The sequence below is a fragment of the Panicum virgatum genome, chromosome 1N, assembly GCF_016808335.1.
Source record: "Panicum virgatum strain AP13 chromosome 1N, P.virgatum_v5, whole genome shotgun sequence".
Taxonomy (NCBI): Eukaryota; Viridiplantae; Streptophyta; class Magnoliopsida; order Poales; family Poaceae; genus Panicum; species Panicum virgatum.
The window spans coordinates 5,527,778-5,545,210 of NC_053145.1; the positions used below are offsets into that span (position 1 = coordinate 5,527,778).

General features: G+C 42.0%; 1 protein-coding gene and 1 pseudogene across 1 annotated transcript; both read left to right on the top strand.

Annotated features, from left to right (window-relative positions):
* The first annotated feature begins 11,312 nt into the window (after positions 1-11,312).
* On the top strand, positions 11,313-13,132 carry LOC120654806 (FCS-Like Zinc finger 13-like). Its single transcript, XM_039932469.1, has 2 exons — positions 11,313-12,139; positions 12,717-13,132. Exons 1-2 carry the CDS (start codon positions 11,658-11,660, stop codon positions 12,883-12,885), a joined length of 651 nt encoding a protein of 216 aa, XP_039788403.1. The 5' UTR covers positions 11,313-11,657; the 3' UTR covers positions 12,886-13,132.
* Positions 13,133-16,327: 3,195 nt separating this feature from the next.
* LOC120654809 lies at positions 16,328-16,853 on the top strand (annotated as a pseudogene).
* The last annotated feature ends 580 nt before the right edge of the window (positions 16,854-17,433 follow it).

Consider the following 17,433-nt stretch of genomic DNA (forward strand, 5'->3'; position numbering starts at 1 on the left):
TTGATTATCTTAGCCTGTGCTGTCCACTTTACTTAGTTTGCCATGTTTGCCTTGGAAAAGTGGAATTTGTGCAGCTAAGGAAGCAAAACAAAGGATTCTGCAAAATATGCCTGAATTGGATTATCTTCATCGATAAGAATGCTGTTGTTGATCCTGATGTGGTAACTGCATGCATATACCCAACTTTTTTTTTCTAATCACGATATTGTCTTTGTCCGTCAATTCTTGGGGGAGGGGGGGAGCACTATAAATCTCTTGATCATATTATATCTATTTGCTAGTTCTTCCCTTGTATAATTTTGGATATATTTTTAGAAAGAATGTCAAGTTAGTTTACACTATTTAGAGACTTGATTAGTTGTCTCCAATATGTACTTGTCTTTTCTGACAACAGTTCATGTGCATCTCCAGGTAGAGACAGATCACATAGATGCAGAGACCAGCGAAATTTTGTTTAAATACTACCGGGAAGAAATTAAAGATAGAGAACATTTGACATTGGTTGACCTATAAGAAATTATTGTTTGTCTTAATAGATGGCTTAAATGTAAAGGAGTGAATTTAGAAAAAAAAATCCAGATGATCGTCACAAGCCAGATGTTGTTTTGGAGGATGAAATATCTTATCGTTTTGAAGATGATACCCCAATGATGAAGAGAAACCTCAGCCTAATTTGCAGCCGAAGATTGCTAAAAGGGTTCCGGAACAAAACAAGATATGTTTTCCCTCCCTTGTTCTGAATAACATCAAACTAATCTATCTAAGAAGAACTTTAGGTGTTAGTCTTTTGAGTCATCTAGACACATTTGAATGGAAAGTTGTTGGCTGTTTTGTTAGATGTTGTTGGTGAAAAATCTGAACACTAACAGCTAATGTTCTTCTCAGATAGATTAGTTTGATGTTATTATGAACAAGGGAGGGAAAACATCTCTTGCATTGTTCCTAAACCCTCTTAGTAATATTCGGCTGCAGACTATTCTGAGGTTTCTTTTCCATAACTGGGGTGTCATCATCTTCAAAACCATAAGATATTTCATCCTCTGCAACAGCAGCTGACTTATGACCATCATCTGGATTTTTTTCTAAATTCATTTCTTTACAGTTAAGCCCTCTATTAAGATAAACACTAATTTTTTCTAGGTCAAACAATATCAAATGTTCTCTATCTTTAATTACTTCCTAGTAGTCTTTAAAAAAAATTTCGCTGGTCTCTGCATCCATGTGATTTGTCTCTACCTAGAGATGCACATGAACTATTGTCAGAAAAGACAATTACATATTGGACAGAATAAATCGGGTTTCTAAATAGTATAAACTGCCTTGACATTCTTTCTAAAAAGAAATCCAAAATTATTGCAGGGAAGAACTAGAAAATAGATACAATATGGTGAAGAGATTAATAGTACATTCTCCCTCCTCCCCAATGAATTGATCGACTAAGACAATATTGTGATTTGAAAAATAGTTGGGTATATGCATGCAGTTACCATATCCGAATCAGCAGCAACATTATTCTCGATCAAGATAACCCGGTTCAGGCATATTCAGCAGAATCCTTTGTTTTGGTTCCTCAGCTACACAAATTCCACTTTTCCAAGGCAAACATGGCGAACTGAGTAAAGTGGACAGCACAGGCACTGATAATCATAACTTTTTCTACAGTCGACACGTATGTGCCAACCTAGTGATTGATCATGAGTAAACTTTCTCAGTGCCATCAAACTTTTGATGCCTTCTCTTAATTCCATAGAAATTTCAAGTTCCCCTCAGTGCCATCGAGTCTACGAACTATCCCCTCAGTGTCACATCCGTTAGGGATCGGTCAAAATTTAACGGAACATAGCAGTTCGAGCAGAGATTGCACCATGGGAAATGACTTTTGGACCCCTTATCCTTTCACTCTCACCTCTCCCTCTCCATCCAGGTGCTCACACCCCGCCAGCCCTCAACCCAATGCCTACTCCTCCCTGGCGGCGCTGCTCCTCTCCTCTCCCGGCGGGCGGCGGGTTGCTCCTCCCCCCTCCCCCCACAAGTGGCCGTGCGGCACCCAAAGAGGGCGGTACAGCGTGGCCCCATGAGTGAGTTTTTACCTCTGTACTCAGGTAATCCAATGGTATTGATTCGTGGGCCTAATTTTGACTTTGTACAAGTTCGCACATATGTGCCAACTGCAGAAAAAGTTTTAATTATCTGTGCCTGTGCTGTCCACTTTATTCAGTTTGCCATGTTTGCCTTGTAAAAGTGGAATTTGTGTAGCTGAGGAAGCAAAACAAAGGATTATGCAGGATATGCCTGAATCAGATTATCTTGATCGAGAAGAATGCTACTGTTGATCCTGATGTGGTAATTGCATGCATATACCTAACTTTTTTATTCTAATCACGACATTGTCTTTGTCCATCAATTCTTTGGGCGGGGGAGCACTATAAATCTCTTGACCATATTATATCTATTTGCTAGTTCTTCCCTTGTATAATTTTAGATTTATTTTTAGAAAGAATGTCAAGGTAGTTTATACTATTTAGAAACCTGATTCGTTCTCTCCAATATGTACATGTCTTTTATGACAACAATTCATGTTCATCTCCAAGTAGAGATAGATCACATAGATGCAGAGACCAGCAAAATTTTGTTTAAATACTAATGAGAAGTAATTAAAGATAGAAAACATTTGACATTGGCTGACATAGAAGAAATTAGTGTTTATCTTAATAGATGGCTTAGCCATAAAGGAGTGATTTAGAAAAAAAATCCAAATGATGGTCACAAGCCAGATGCTATTTCGGAAGATGAAATATCTTATGGTTTTCAAGAGGATGATACCCCAACTATGAAAAGAAACCTTAGACTAATTTGCAATCGAAGATTGTTAAGAGGGTTCCGGAACAAAACAAGAGATGTTTTCCCTCCCTTGTTCAGAATAACATCAAACTAATCTATCTGAGAAGAAATTTAGTTGTTAGTCTTTTGAGTCATCTAGACACATTTGAACGGAAAGTTGTTGGCTGTTTTGTTAGATGCTGTTGGTGAAAAATCTGAATACTAACAACTAAAGTTCTTCTCAGATAGATTAGTTTGATGTTATTCTGAACAAGGGAGGGAAAACATCTATTGCTTTGTTTTGAAACCCTCTTAACAATCTTCGGCTGTAGACTATTTTGAGGTTTCTTTTTCATAACTGGGGTATCATCATCTTCAAAACTATACGATATTTCATCCTCTGAAACAACATCTGACTTGTGACCATCATCTGGAACTTTTTCTAAATTCACTCCTTTACGGTCAAGCCCTCTATTATGGTAAACACTAATTTCTTCTAGGTCAAATAATATCAAATGTTCTCTATCTTTAATTACTTCCCAATAGTCTTTAAATAAAATTTCGTTGGTCTCTGCATCTATGTGATTTTGTCTCTACCTGGAGATGCACGTGAACTGTTGTCAGAAAAGAAAGTACATATTGTAGAGAACAAATCAGGTTTCTAAATAGTATAAACTACCTTGACATTCTTTCTAAAAAGAAATCCAAAATTATGCTGGGAAGAACTAGAAAATAGATACAATATGGTTGAGAGATTTATATTAAGCTACATGTTCCCGCCTCCCCCAATGAATTGACCGACAAAGACAATATTGTGATTTGAAAAATAGTTGGGTATATGCATGCAGTTACCACATCCGAATCAGCAGCAGCATTCTTCTCGATCAAGATAATCTGGCTTAGGCGTATTCTGCAGAATCCTTTGTTTTGATTCCTCAGCTATACAAATTCCAGTTTTCCAAGGCAAACATGGTATAGTGGACAGCACAAGCACTGATAATCAGAACTTTGTCTGCAGTCGACACATATGTGCGAACCTGTAAAAAATCAAAATAGGCTCACGAATCAATACCATTAGATTACCAGAGTATAGAGGTGAAACCCGCTCGGGGGGGGGGGGGGGAGGATAGCCCACCGCCCGCTGGGAGAGGAGAGGAGCAGCGCCGCCGGCGAGGAGCAGGCACTGGGTAGAGGGCTGGCTTGGTGTGAGCGCCTGGATGGGAGGGAGAGGAATGGATGCGAGTGAAAGGATAAGAGGTAGAAAAGTCATTTTTCATGGTGCAATCTACTCGAACGGCTATATTCCGTTTAATTTTGATGGATCCCTATCGGATGTGCATTAAGAGGATAGTTCATAGATTCGATGGCACTGAGGGGAACTCAAAAATTTCTATGGCACTAAGGGAAGGCATCGAAATTTTAATAGCACTAAGGAAATTTACTCACTGGTCATCGGTGAAGAAGAGATCTTTATTCTAGGCTGGCGGTAGGGAATGCTTATGTGAACAAAGCTTGCTTAGTCAATAAAAATTCTTTGCGGTGGATCATAGCCTGTCAATTCATATTCAAGTCTTAGACTTAGTATGGCTACTTGCATTTTCGGCTAAGCTCAGGGAGTGGTGACTTCGTTCACAGTAAGACATATGCAATAACTTTGTTAATCTCAAGATCAGCTAGCTCATCTCTGGTAGATCTTCATAAGTGTGAGAGTGCGTGTGGGGATGTATGTGAGAGAGCATCTGTATCTATTTTTTGTTTCTCATTAAAAGAAAGAGAAAACTCTTTAAGCTACTGATGTTGATGTTTATTAGTAACTTAGCAGGCCGCACTCCGCAAATCGCGCGGCTAAGAATGTGATTCATCATAGTGCAATTTAGCATGCACTTTCCTCGCCCTGTTATCTCCCTTCCCTGATCTCAAATCGATATTTTCGTAGGTTATTAATCGCTAGAGGTAGTTGTTCTATCATTAGAGATTTGCAAGCTATGTTTTGCTTGGTTGCTTGTTGATGCCATAGCCCCGAGCTATGGAGTTCAAACCTGGTCCAACACATCCAATTACTTATGGTGTGATTGGTTGCTCAGATTTGTCCTGGCCAGACCCGCCGGATGTAAGTTGGCCTAGTTTGGTTGCCTGCACCAGATGTTGGGACCATGGTTCCCCTAACCGTCGGTAACCGGTCCGGTTTGATCCGGTATAAACCGGTCCAAATTCAAAATTTAAATTTGAATTCAAAAAAAATGAAAAATTCTCAAAAAATTCCTAAAAATACTTCAAGATGCGACAAATTTAATGGTGTCAAGTTTTCTCAAAAATTCGTTCATTTAGTATAGTTTGCGGGGATTTAAAGTTAAACAAAAAAAAACGTGCATACAAAAATATACAAATACAATGTAAAAGTAGTACAAAAGAGGGTTGGAGGGTTCATTTAGACTAAAATATGTTATACAAACATTTATTTAGTATACTTTGCGGGCATTTGAATTTAAACCAAAAAAGAAAAAAAATTGAATTTGACTGGTTACCAGTCAAACCGGCCGATTACCAGTCAAACCGGCCGGTATACCGGTCAAACCGGCCGGTAAACCGGTCTAACCGGCCGGTATACCGGTACGAACCGGTTGAACGGGAAAGTTTGAATTTAAATTTGAATTTGTCTGGTTCCGACCGGTAACCGGCCAAACCGGTCCGGTATACTGGAACCGGAGGCCGGCGGTTACCGGTTAGCGGTCGGTAAGTTGAACCTGGTTGGGACTGGCTCGCGGTGTGCACAACCAGCCGTTCAGCCCCGCTCTTGTACGGGTGGTGTGGAGAAATTGGGTGTTTCTCCCAAGCCAAGCTTGGGAGATGCAAGGCATCTGCTCCGTGTGAGGTGAAAAGCATGGGCGCATGCAGAAACAGGAAAGCAGTCAACATTTTGTAGTAGCTAGGCTAGATAGGTGGAGGCAACCAATCATCTTCACCCTGCATGTGTTGGGCCTGGTCAACAACAGCCTGGTTCCCACCTGCATGCTAGGTTTTGCTCGCACGAGAACCAACCATGCCCACATGTCCCTGCTTCGTGGATTAAGAGATTTGACAGTATTCCTTGTTGCTCCGGGTAGTGGGACACACTTCCTTTCTTATCGAGAGCCCCATATTAATGAAATAAAAGGTGCTATTTTCAAGGGTTCAACAACTGTAAAGAAAAAACTGGTTAATATGAAAAACACATCTATAAGTGCAAAGGAAGACGTTGATTACATACTTTGTTCATGCGAGAGGTAGTGAAAACCTTCCTGTAATACTAGCAAGGGTGCCCGTGCTAACGCTACGGGTAAATTTCAGACATACATTAGATAACACATGATCCATATTCCAAACTGAGAAATATATGGTTCACACAGGTTGACTTTTAATTAGTTCAACATGACTTGGATCAATAACTTCAACATCACTTGGACTACCCATGTCTTGCGATCAAAATGAAAATGTAAAAATTTATCGTACCTTCATAACACAATTCTATATAACCAGCATCAAGCATTGAACTTTAGCCATATCTCATGCTGCTGAGCAACTGATGTTGTTTTGTTGTAGTCGGCTATCCATTAGCTTAGCACATTGCTAGGCTGCAATCAATACTTTACAACCATTGATGCAAAAAAAAAAATTATGTTTCATTTTCCATTCAGCAGCATTCTTTTTTTTTAAAAAAAATGGGGAGATAAAGCGGGCAGCACTCAATTATCCATACCAGAAAGATCAAATGGGGTTACATTATTGAATCTGGCTTCTCGGGAGCAAATTCAGGTTAGTTAGACAATGATTGGGCAAACCTGGATGTCTTCACTCTTCAGGCCACACCATGTCTATCTCTGATCCTATTTTAAGAGAATGCCACATAAATGAATGTGATGATCTCTATTGAGCTATTGGAAAATTAACTTCAACGCTGTGCTGCATCTGTTCAAATGAGTAATAGAAACAGATATGCAAGCAAGCAGGCAATGTATCTCCATGGTACAAAGATTTTTTACTCATACAACCATGGATCCTCCAATCAGACAGGTCCACCTCCCACCACAGCAAGGGATTCGGCGCGGCGGCGGCGCGTGGGGCAGCCCGCGCACGTGGGCAGCCATGGTCGGCACGGGGCAGCAGCGGCCGGCTGGAGAGCTGCGTGGGGCAGCGGCGGCCGAAGAAAAAAGGAGGGGAAGAAAAAAAAGGAAAAAGAGAGAGGAGTGCGGACTCGATTACTCGAACCGCGGCCGACTAGCGGGCGGCGCGCAGGAGTGAGGCGGGGGAGCGCGGCGTCGATTCCAATGCTGCTGTGTTTGTACGGCGTTGTTTAGTTACAAAATTCAAAATTTCAAAACTATCATCTCGAAAAGGAATTTTACATGCATAAAATATTAAATCTAGACGAAATAAAAAACAAAGTGCATAGTTTGCTTGTAAATTGCGAGACGAATTTAATAAACCTAATTAGGCTATGATTAAACACTAAATTGCTACAGTAACTGCTACAGTATACATGTGCTAATGATGGGTTGATTAGTTTATTTTAATAAATTTGTCTCATAGTTTACAGATGAGTTCTGTAATTAGTTTTGTAATTAGTCTATATTTAATACTTCAAATGTGCAAAGATTTTATTTCAAAAACTTTACAAGCGCAACTAAATGATGCCTAGGTAAAGAATATTTTGCCTATTTCAGCGGGGGATCGTTTTGTTAGGTTACCTTAGCAAAGAATAATCGATGATTTAGTAGATAGATAAATTATACCATGACACTTTGAGTTGGTACGCATAGCAATCCTCAAAGAAAATATAAAAGCTTTAAGTGAAACTTAAAGTGGAATCGAGTATCAGATTTCACATGACAGAATTGGCTGTACCCTGCGGGCTGCGGCACTTATTTTAAATGGTTTTCTTGATAAGTGAGTGCTCGATCCACTGACCGTCGTATTGGTGCATGTACCTGTCGTGCAGAAAAACCCAAGACGTACTCGAACTACCGAAGCAAATTAAAGTTGGATACTCATAAGCAGCCAAAATTCATCATCATTTCTGTCACACCATATAATAATGTGTGAAACCATTATTTGGCGTCGATCACCACCACTTTGTTCAATGCAATATACATTGACCATAAGAGCAAGTATTATGAGGGGCGTTGAGCCGGCTGGATTCCTACGTGGCTGGAGAGAGAGAGCATGAGAGAGAGTGTGCGGGCGGCTGCCGAAACGCCCGCAGCGAGCCGGCGAAATCAGAAATCCTCTCACTGCCAGGCATTAAATACTAGTGGACTCCACCCCATGCATGGTGACCTGGCACCGCTCTCAGCCGGCTGCCGACGAATTCTATAAGAGCAAGTATTGTGGCGGGCGAACAACGGGCTGAATCACCGGTGGCAGAGAGAGAAAAGGAGAGAGAATGTCGAACGGGCGTCTCGCAAAACGCCGGGCGGAAGCGGGCGAACTGTGATGCCATTGGCTGCATGCGCTGCAGAGCTCCTTTCATTGGCCCGCATGCGGCTGCATGTGCTGGAGCGCAGCTCCCGATGCTGCTACCTGCCACGGTGGAGTTTTATTTCGCCGTGAGCCGGCGGAATCATTGCCCTTGCTCTAAACCATGCTCTAATGCTTATGGCCACACGTCCCAAGAAGGAGCATCACTTGTCAACTGTCATATCTGACCATCATGCCAAGCCATATGCCCTTTCAGTCCCGAATTATAGTCGTTCTGCCTTTTCTCAATTCATAGTTTTACTATGCACCTAGGCATTATATACATGTTGATACATAGTAAAGCTTATAAATCTAGAAAAATTAAAATAACTACTAATTTAAAATGGATGGAGTACCTGGCTACGACGCACCAAATCCGACCCTGAGCCTACTAGATGGTGCCGGTAGAGATATTTATTCCAGTATTTATTCACTTTCTTATAAGTTATATATTATACCAAAAAAATTGGTCTATAATGAGTATCATTGTAAAAAAGATCAATTATTGGTGATTATTTTATGCTATCTACTCGCTCAAGCCTTTATTCGAGCACCGACTAACACGCGCATATATAGGTATAGGCTCCGGCAAGTGGATTTTATAAATCCTAATGCTATATATACCAGTACAATTATATATAAATATGATAAATAGTTGTACTAGTCAAGCCTTTATTGTAAGGTTGAGCACTGTGCACCGTCACTTTTATTTGTTCCTGGTTCTATTCTAGCTAGGAGCGAGCCTGGGATACCTTTTCTGCCATAGGCAAACGCAAACGCATGCACATTTGTGGCTGTCGACGTCGTGTGCCTTGTCTGGTCGACAGGGAAAAGGCAGGTCGCGCTTGATGGTTGGTTCAGAGTGACCTGCATCACAGGAAACCTTTCTTAGCCATAGACCTTCAAGTGTATTGGGCATGCACGATACGGGCGTAGATTAATTTGTTCGGTATGCCGGCCATGAGAAGTTCGTGACAGACGACGGAAATGATTTTTAAAACTGCCCAATTGTATCCCCACTAATACTGTGAATTTATCACCGTAGACTTTGGTGTTTGATCGGCCTCTACTTCCTGCACGCGCGGCTAGTCGTGCTGCCGTCGTCGCAGAAGCCACCCTGCTGCTGCTCCCCCGCCATCCACCGTCTCCGCCGCCGCCGCTAACCATGCGCCTCCGACCTGAGCTCTCCTGCTCGGTCCCTAGCCCACCAGATATCAAACCACCGCTCCCGGCCGACAGCATCCCCATCACCGCCCGCAACCCGCCACCACTGTCGGTCGTCCTTCCACCCCCTCCCGGCCTCCCCCCTCTTCTAATGCTGCTGATGACCATCGGCACCCTGGCAAACACGCCTCCCTTAACCCGGCCCGCTCGGGAAGATGAATAGTGCGACGTTGGGAGCTCCAATTGCATATACGATGAATAGATTTTCCCCGGGATGGGGGAGTGGGTGGTCTTCGAGGATTTCCCATTCCGGAGGCTACACAAAAGAGAACGATGTGCATATATGGTCGACCTTTTTGCCATGTAAATGTGTGTGACATGCAGGGGTGTTGGTGAAGAGTAAAGGCTTGATCATGGATTTTTTTTTTGACTTAAGGCTTGATCATGGCTGGAAAAAAGGGGCAGCTAATCTCATCTTGTTTGGTCCAAAAGGGTATAATAGTCTTTTCACTAGTGTTACAATTGATTAAAACATGAGGGTATAAATAAAGTGAAATGACCAAATGATACGGTGGCAGCAAATCTTCAATTCCGCTGGCACGGTTGGGATCCTTAAACGCCACTCTTTCGTATATGTCAAGATCCTCAGTTTTCCATAGTACTCTGTTATTTTCAACTTATAGTTCATTTTACCTTCTATCGTAGTTTGAACTTGTATAATTTAGACCAAGTTCATAAAAAGAATAATCAATATTTACAACTAGATCAAATTAGTTTAATTGAATCCACCAAATATTGAAATATCCTATGCATTTTTTTGGTATCATAGATGTTATTATATCGTTCTATATACTTGGCCAAAATTATACAAGGTACTTTTGGTTAGGGTAACTGAGCTATATATAATTTGAAACGAATGGTATGCATTGCAAACCGTTCACATAAAAATATTATGGTATGCATTGCCGTTTTAGTGCATATTGGCATATATATTATCATGATGGGGACTTTAGCATTGGGTTCCGGTTGTGGATACATCCATACTTTTTCTCTCAGCTGGGTTGATGATAACACCTGCAAGTGACATGAATAGAAATTTGCCTCTATTCTTTTCATGGCGATCGTGACACAGAAATTGAGACCCGTCCACATCGGATCGATCACAAGAAGATATCCTTTAATTTCTTAATTTCTCCAGGTGCTTTCAGAAAGTTTGCCAGCCCTTTATCTAAAGAACAAAGAAACAGTGCGGTACTAGCGGTAGAGTACCAAGAAAAGGAGTTTTGTTTCAAACCCATAAATTAAATGGGAGGTGATTGGGGACTTGCTTTTTTGTTTGTGCACTTCAAGTTTACTAACTTCATACTAGGTGGCTAACCATATGAAAAGTAGCAGACAAAGATGGAACAAACTCTGTAGTCTCCATTCCAAAAACATGCAACCAGACGAAAGGTTAGAGGAACGGCCTAAAAGCATTTTTGGAAGTAATAATCTCTTGCCCATCACATTCAAGCATGCATCCATATATGCTTATTTTAACATGGTAGCAAAAGCCTGAGCAAACACTAGCTATGCATAACACTTTCTTGCACATCACATTCAACTATTCAAGCATCCATATATGCACACAGCCACACTATCTGTTAAAAAATCATAGGGAACCAACCTTACTTAGCAACCATTGGTAGATATGGAGACAGGAGAGTTATGTTCGCTGGCTAACAAAGAGACAATTATCAACTGACCTTTTTTTAACCATTGGCATCTTTAAAAATTCTCCAAAATAATAAACAAGGACAAGCCTTGATCTCATTCTATTACAAAATGTTACGGAATATTCTGCAATTATGAAGAAATGAGCTAGCTCCCACATGCGAAACCCTGCTATTATTACTAATCTCTCATGAAACCATTTCTTCCTAACTCCCCCACTTCCCGTTTCCCCTTTATAGTCTTCTTCCCACCATCACTACCACCATCTCTCCCTCCCTCTCTAGGCCTCACCCATATTAGCTAGCGTTCTTGCAAGAGAGAGGGGGAGTGGAGAGCAGAGACGAGGGAGTGAAGAACAGCTCTCTCTCTCTCTCTCTCTCTCTCTCTCTCTCTGTGTGTGTAACTGTGTACAATTCACTCACATATACCCACATCGACACGCTTGTTGAACTGAATTTGGCAAGAGGATGATGTGGTCTCATGAGCCGGCAACCGAGCAGAAGGCCTCGCTGACTCGGCGGATGAGCTCCGTCGCCAAGCTGACGACGGCCTCCTCGTCCTTGGCCAACCTCCTCTCCGTCTTCATCGGAGCCAACTCCCCGAAGCCCAGGCCGAGGCGGAGCTTCGATGCCGGCGGGGTCGTCGGGCTCGGCATCGTCGCAGACATGAGCCGACCCTGTCTGACCGGGGCCGAGCCGATCGCCATCGGCCCCGCGGCGAGGCGCCGCGCACGCGAGGAGGACGAGCTCTCCGAGAGCTACACTTGCGTCATCACGCACGTTGCCGGCGCTGGCGGCGGCAGCGTCCGCAAGCGGGTGTACCGCGGGTTCGGCGGCGGCAGCTGGCTTGTGGAAGCCGATGATGAGGTGCCCGCGCAGGCGGCCGACTTCCTGAGCCGCTGCTGCCTGTGTGACAAGAGGCTTGATGGGCTCGACATCTACATGTACAGGTGAGTGCAGTTTCGTCGTTAATTTCCTGCAAGAACTATACAGACATACGGTTGACGGGACCATGCTGAGCGCCCATTTAATCAAGATGTTTTGGACAAACAAAACAAACCAAAACCATAGTTTAATCATGATTGGAGTTAGTAGCATCTTAAGTTAGTTATAGATATGAAATGAAACTGGAATAAACAGATCCAACTGGGAAGTTTGTCGTGCAGCTTTATTTAAAATTTCTCTTTTTTACTCAGCAAAGATGACCAAATATAATTAATTTTATCTAGGTGCTGTGTCATATAAGACAGCTAAGCTGGATATAGGTACACAATATGTCAATTAATCCAACAAACAAGATAAATCTGTAATCCTCAGTGCTCACAACTATTAGTCTGAAAATATAATCCCCCCTTTTAGCTCAACTCAACAAGAATGTAAATTGTCAACTTTTTTGTGCCACAAATATAGCTCCAGTCATCTTACTTTTGGAAAGCTCAACTTTTAGGTTTTTAATCACAAGCAGCAGTTGAAAAGACCAGTTCCTTAAATACTGATTACCTACTTGTTCTTGGCCTGGAACTGCAGGGGTGAGAAAGCTTTCTGCAGCTTGGAGTGTCGATGCCATCAGATGCTAATGGACGATAGTGCTGAGAGCTGCGGATCTGAAGCTCTCAGGGCCACTGAACTGCAAATGGTAACAGTATCGCCGCACTCTGCGCCGATGGCCTTCTCACCAAGCATAGCAGCGGCATAGTTGACCGAATGCATGATGCTGCTAAGCTGCTCCCCAACCAGCAAAGAGTATAGAGATGAAACAGGCCATTTAAACAAATCGAACATATAGAGTGATTTCTAAAAGTGCTTCTTAATCATGACATGAATAAAAGAGAGGAAGAAAATTTTGAGATACTGCTCGCTCTTTTCTGTATGAAGTGGAGTAATTAGCAAAGAAATTTGATACCCTGTCTCAAATGATATCATGCTTCAAGAACTTTGTTTTATATCGTGTCCTTCTCCAAATTCCAGAAAGGTAGTTTTGACACTGGAAAAAATGGTTAACTGCTCAGTTATATTCCTGATTCTCAATTAGACTTCCCTGAAAAACTGTATTTTCTAGGCAAATTTTCAAACTGCACATACTTGTATACTGAAGGAGATTATCCGAAGAGTACAGTTCTCAATCTATCCAGATAATAAGTGGTCATAACTACAATATATACATCGATATTTAAATTTGAATTTTATTTCAAAAAAAATTGAATCTTTATTTCTTGATGACAATATTCTTTTGCGACTATCCAATTAGAAAGCATGATAAGCATAAAACAAAGCTCAGCAGGTTTTAAACCTGAATATTTTTGTCTATGTTCAATTTTCCTGCTGAGGTTTCCAGTGGTGTTTACCAGTTTACCATGCACAGTGTCAATTAAAAGTGGCCATGGTAACAGTGGTGCCCTATACTGTTAAATGGCTGATCAGAAGTTCACTAATTCTAGATAGGCTGCTTTCATACTCACTTGCAATAAAATGAGCTTAGATTATATTATTAGATGGATCAACTACATCACCTCCCAACCTTACTATGTCTTTCTGAATCTTGATCTATGTCGATTGGCAAACAAAAGCTTATTAGTACCGACAGGAGAGCAGGGTTTGGTAGTGGTGTAATGTGCCTCAGTTCCATGCTCAATAATTTTCTTGCATCAAGGAGGATGAATATCTGAAAAAAAGTAGGATTATCGTCATTTCCGCAGGGATCAATAGGTAAATTATACACAATATGTACAAGATCTGATATGTTAAACTTTTCTATGTGACTTCCGGTAAAAGAAAATTAATACCAGAATAGAACCACACAAAAAAATTTGATGGATATGGGCCACCCAAAAAATGGAAATATCAAAGTTAAGTACTTGAAGGCTGGAAGCTGTAAATTAAAAGAAAAGCATCCATTTGCTATTGTTTGAATGTTGAATGAAACTAAACAATATTGAGGAAAATAGATGAGCACCAAGTTGAAGAATTCCAACTTCTAAGTGCTTCGGAAAAATAAAAGCTGGAAAGTAACAAGATAAGTCAACATGGTCTTGCATGAAAGGTACACATGACCCTGAATGCCATTCTGTAATTTTGTTCCACATATTTATGTGTTTGTATGTTGGCATGTTACAACGTATGCACTCCATATCTCCAACTTTCAATGTGCTCTATCCAGGGCCATATAGGATATGGCATCCTGGCAACTACGGATAAGGACATCTATTTTTCCAAGAACCTAGTCTCTTTGCACCATTGCAGTACCAAGTCAGTTTTGTTAATTCGAGTTGAAAGACAGAATCTAGGTAAGTTTTATGCTTTCCTCGAGAGTGATGACTCATATCTTTTCTTTTGTTATGCATAATAAATATAGAATATCAAAAGTGAATAGTTATGGGAATTAAGTTATTATTATCATGCTAAAAAATGGTATGCAGAATTTGTTCCATGTTATCAGGCATAAGAGAAAAGTGCTGCAGATTGATGATACTTGAACATTAATTGCATGCAGAAATGCACAAAATGTTTAGTTATGAGTTATGAAAGACGGGCATGGAGATGTTATTCTATTGAACATTAATTGCATGTAGATATCCAAGAGTATGTGAAAATAATGAGTCAATTGGCATAGAATATTAATTTAAACCACTTATTCAATTGAATTGTATGCAACACGAATGATGGGTAAAACAAACCATTCATTGAAATAGTATATTTACCTAGCCCTCATAAAAGAAGTATATGCTCTGGTGAAGCATCTGCATAAAGTATTCCAAAGTATTTATTCCATATATCTAGCTAAAAGAATTAATTCTATTAGAGTCATGTCCACAGAATAAGAAGTGATTTGCTTACACTAAATCTTGTAGAAAATATAATCTCTCGGCGTGTTGCCTTATAATACACTCTAACAAGCTATCTGGAAAAAATGGTTAACTGCTCAGTTGTATTCCTGATTCTCAATTAGACTTGTATACTGAAGGAGATCATTCGAAGAGTACAGTAATCAATCTATCCAGATAATAAGTGGCCATAACTACGATATATACATAGATGTTTAAATTTGAATCTTTCATGATGACAATATTCTTTTGTGACTATGATAAGCATAAAACAAAGCTCAGCAGGTTTTAAACCTGAATATTTTTCCCTATGTTCAATTTTCCTGCTGAGGTTTCCAGTGGTGATTACCAGTTTACCATGCACAGTGTCAATTAAAAGTGGCCATGGTAACAGTGGGTGCCCTAAACTGTTAAATGTCTGATCAGAAGTTCACTAATTCTAGATAGGCTGCTTTCATACTGACTTGCAATAAAATGAGCTTAGGTTATATTATTAGACGGATCAACTACATCACCTCCCAACCTTACTATGTCTTTCTGAATGACCTATGTCGATTGGCAAACAAAAGCTTATTAGTACCAACAGGAGAGCAGGGTTTGGTAGGGTATAATTTGCTTCAGTTCCATGCTCAATAATTTTCTTGCATCAAGGAGGACGAATATCTGAAAGAAGAAAAAAAATCAGGATTATCATAATTTCTGCAGGTAATGAAATTCAGCGAGGATAATAGTAGAGTAAAATAGCTCACGGGGTCGATAGGTAAATTATACGCGATATGTACAGGATCTGATATGTTAAACTTTACATGACTTCCGGTAAAAAGAAATTAATAGCATAATAGAACCACACAAAAAAAAACTGATGGATATGGGCCACCCAAAAAATGAAAATATTAAAGTTAAGTACTTGAAGGCTTGAAGCTGTAAATTGAAAGAAGCATCCATTTGCTATTGTTTGAATGTTGAATGAAACTAAACAATATTGAGGAAAGTAATGAGCGCCAAGTTGAAGAATTCCAACCTCTAAGTGCTTCGGAAAAATGAAAAAAAAAATCCTATATGGCTTTGAAACAAATAACACCCCCTTCTATGGCTCTGAAAACTTCACACTTCCTTCTTTGATCCTTTTTTATCTTCCATCCCATGCTTGACCCTGCCGTGACCTCCGTTAGCCTGCTCCGCCTCGTCGCCTTCCACTGCAGGCTACCATGGCCACCGAGCACAAGCAGAGTGGCCGCATGAGCATCCCACACTACCAGCAGCAAGCAATCCGCTTCTCCTTGCATATCCATGAAGCAAGCTGTAGCGTTGCCGCACATGGACGCGTCGTCGAGCGACCGCTCGTCACCGCGCCGCCGGCAGCTGCAGGGCCCGCGCCCGCCGCGGCTCATCGCCGTCAGCGAGGACTTGCACAAGGTCAGGAAGCCGCCGGTCGCGCCGCCACCACCCGCAGCAGCAGCAGCACCGCCCCGCTCTCCCCGGCCGCGCGGCTGGCCGCCATCGAGCGGTCCGTGCGCCCGCTCCCGCCGCACGCGCCGGCGCCCATCCGCCCTACTACGGCGGCGCAGCCGGCAACGACTTCTTCCTCCCCGCTCCGGCCTCCGCGGACCTGGACGGCTTCGCGGCGGCCCTCGGCGGCACGGAGGGCTTCCTCCGGCCCGGGATCCTCTCGCCCGCTGCTCTCCCTCCGGCGGCCTCCACGGGGCTGTTCACGCCGATGCCGTTCCGCTACCGGTAGCGGCAAACACCTGGGTGGGAGGTGGGCGGTGTTGGGAATTACCACCGCGCATACCGGAGATTGCCCTAGACTGCAGGAGATTGCGCTGCAGGACGGAAGCCGAAGGTCGCCAGAGCTTAGAGGTCACCCTTCCGGCCGAAGGTCGGCCGAAGGTCAAGCAATGCGGCCGAAGGTCTTCGCATGAAACCAAAGGTCTTCGAAGGCCGAAGGTCACTCCGAAGACCCGAAGTCTCGGGGACTCTCCAAAGAATCAAGAGGGCTACAGGGACTCTCCAAAGAATAAGAGGGCTACCGAAGATCCGGCACTAATTTGAAGGTTGTAGAGGACCTTTGGGATAGCGTCCCGAGCACGAATCGGATAGTATAGATAATTTATACATTTCAACATATAAAATGACCTACGGCCCGGAATATTCGTAGAATATTCTGGGCAAGTAGGGGTATTGAGGTCATTATATAATAAAGGTTGGGGGTATAAATACCCCCTAACCAACTTGTACTCGACACGTGCATATATGAGGGTGAAACTCTGCCCCCCCCCCTTAATTCTACCTTCGTGTATGTATTTTGGTTGGGTCGTAAAGAAGCGTAGAATCCAACAGTAGAGCCCACTGTGTTCACAGCTCGTAAACCAACCCTCGATGGCACAAATAAAAAGGAAAGCCACAGACCCACCCATGGGCAA

Excerpts from the sequence above, each read along its gene's own strand:
- LOC120654806 (XM_039932469.1), top strand. The coding sequence starts at position 11,658 with ATGATGTGGTCTCATGAGCCGGCAACCGAGCAGAAGGCCTCGCTGACT. Across the intron at positions 12,140-12,716 it reads CTCGACATCTACATGTACAG|GGGTGAGAAAGCTTTCTGCA; the intron begins GTGAGTGCAGTT and ends CTGGAACTGCAG.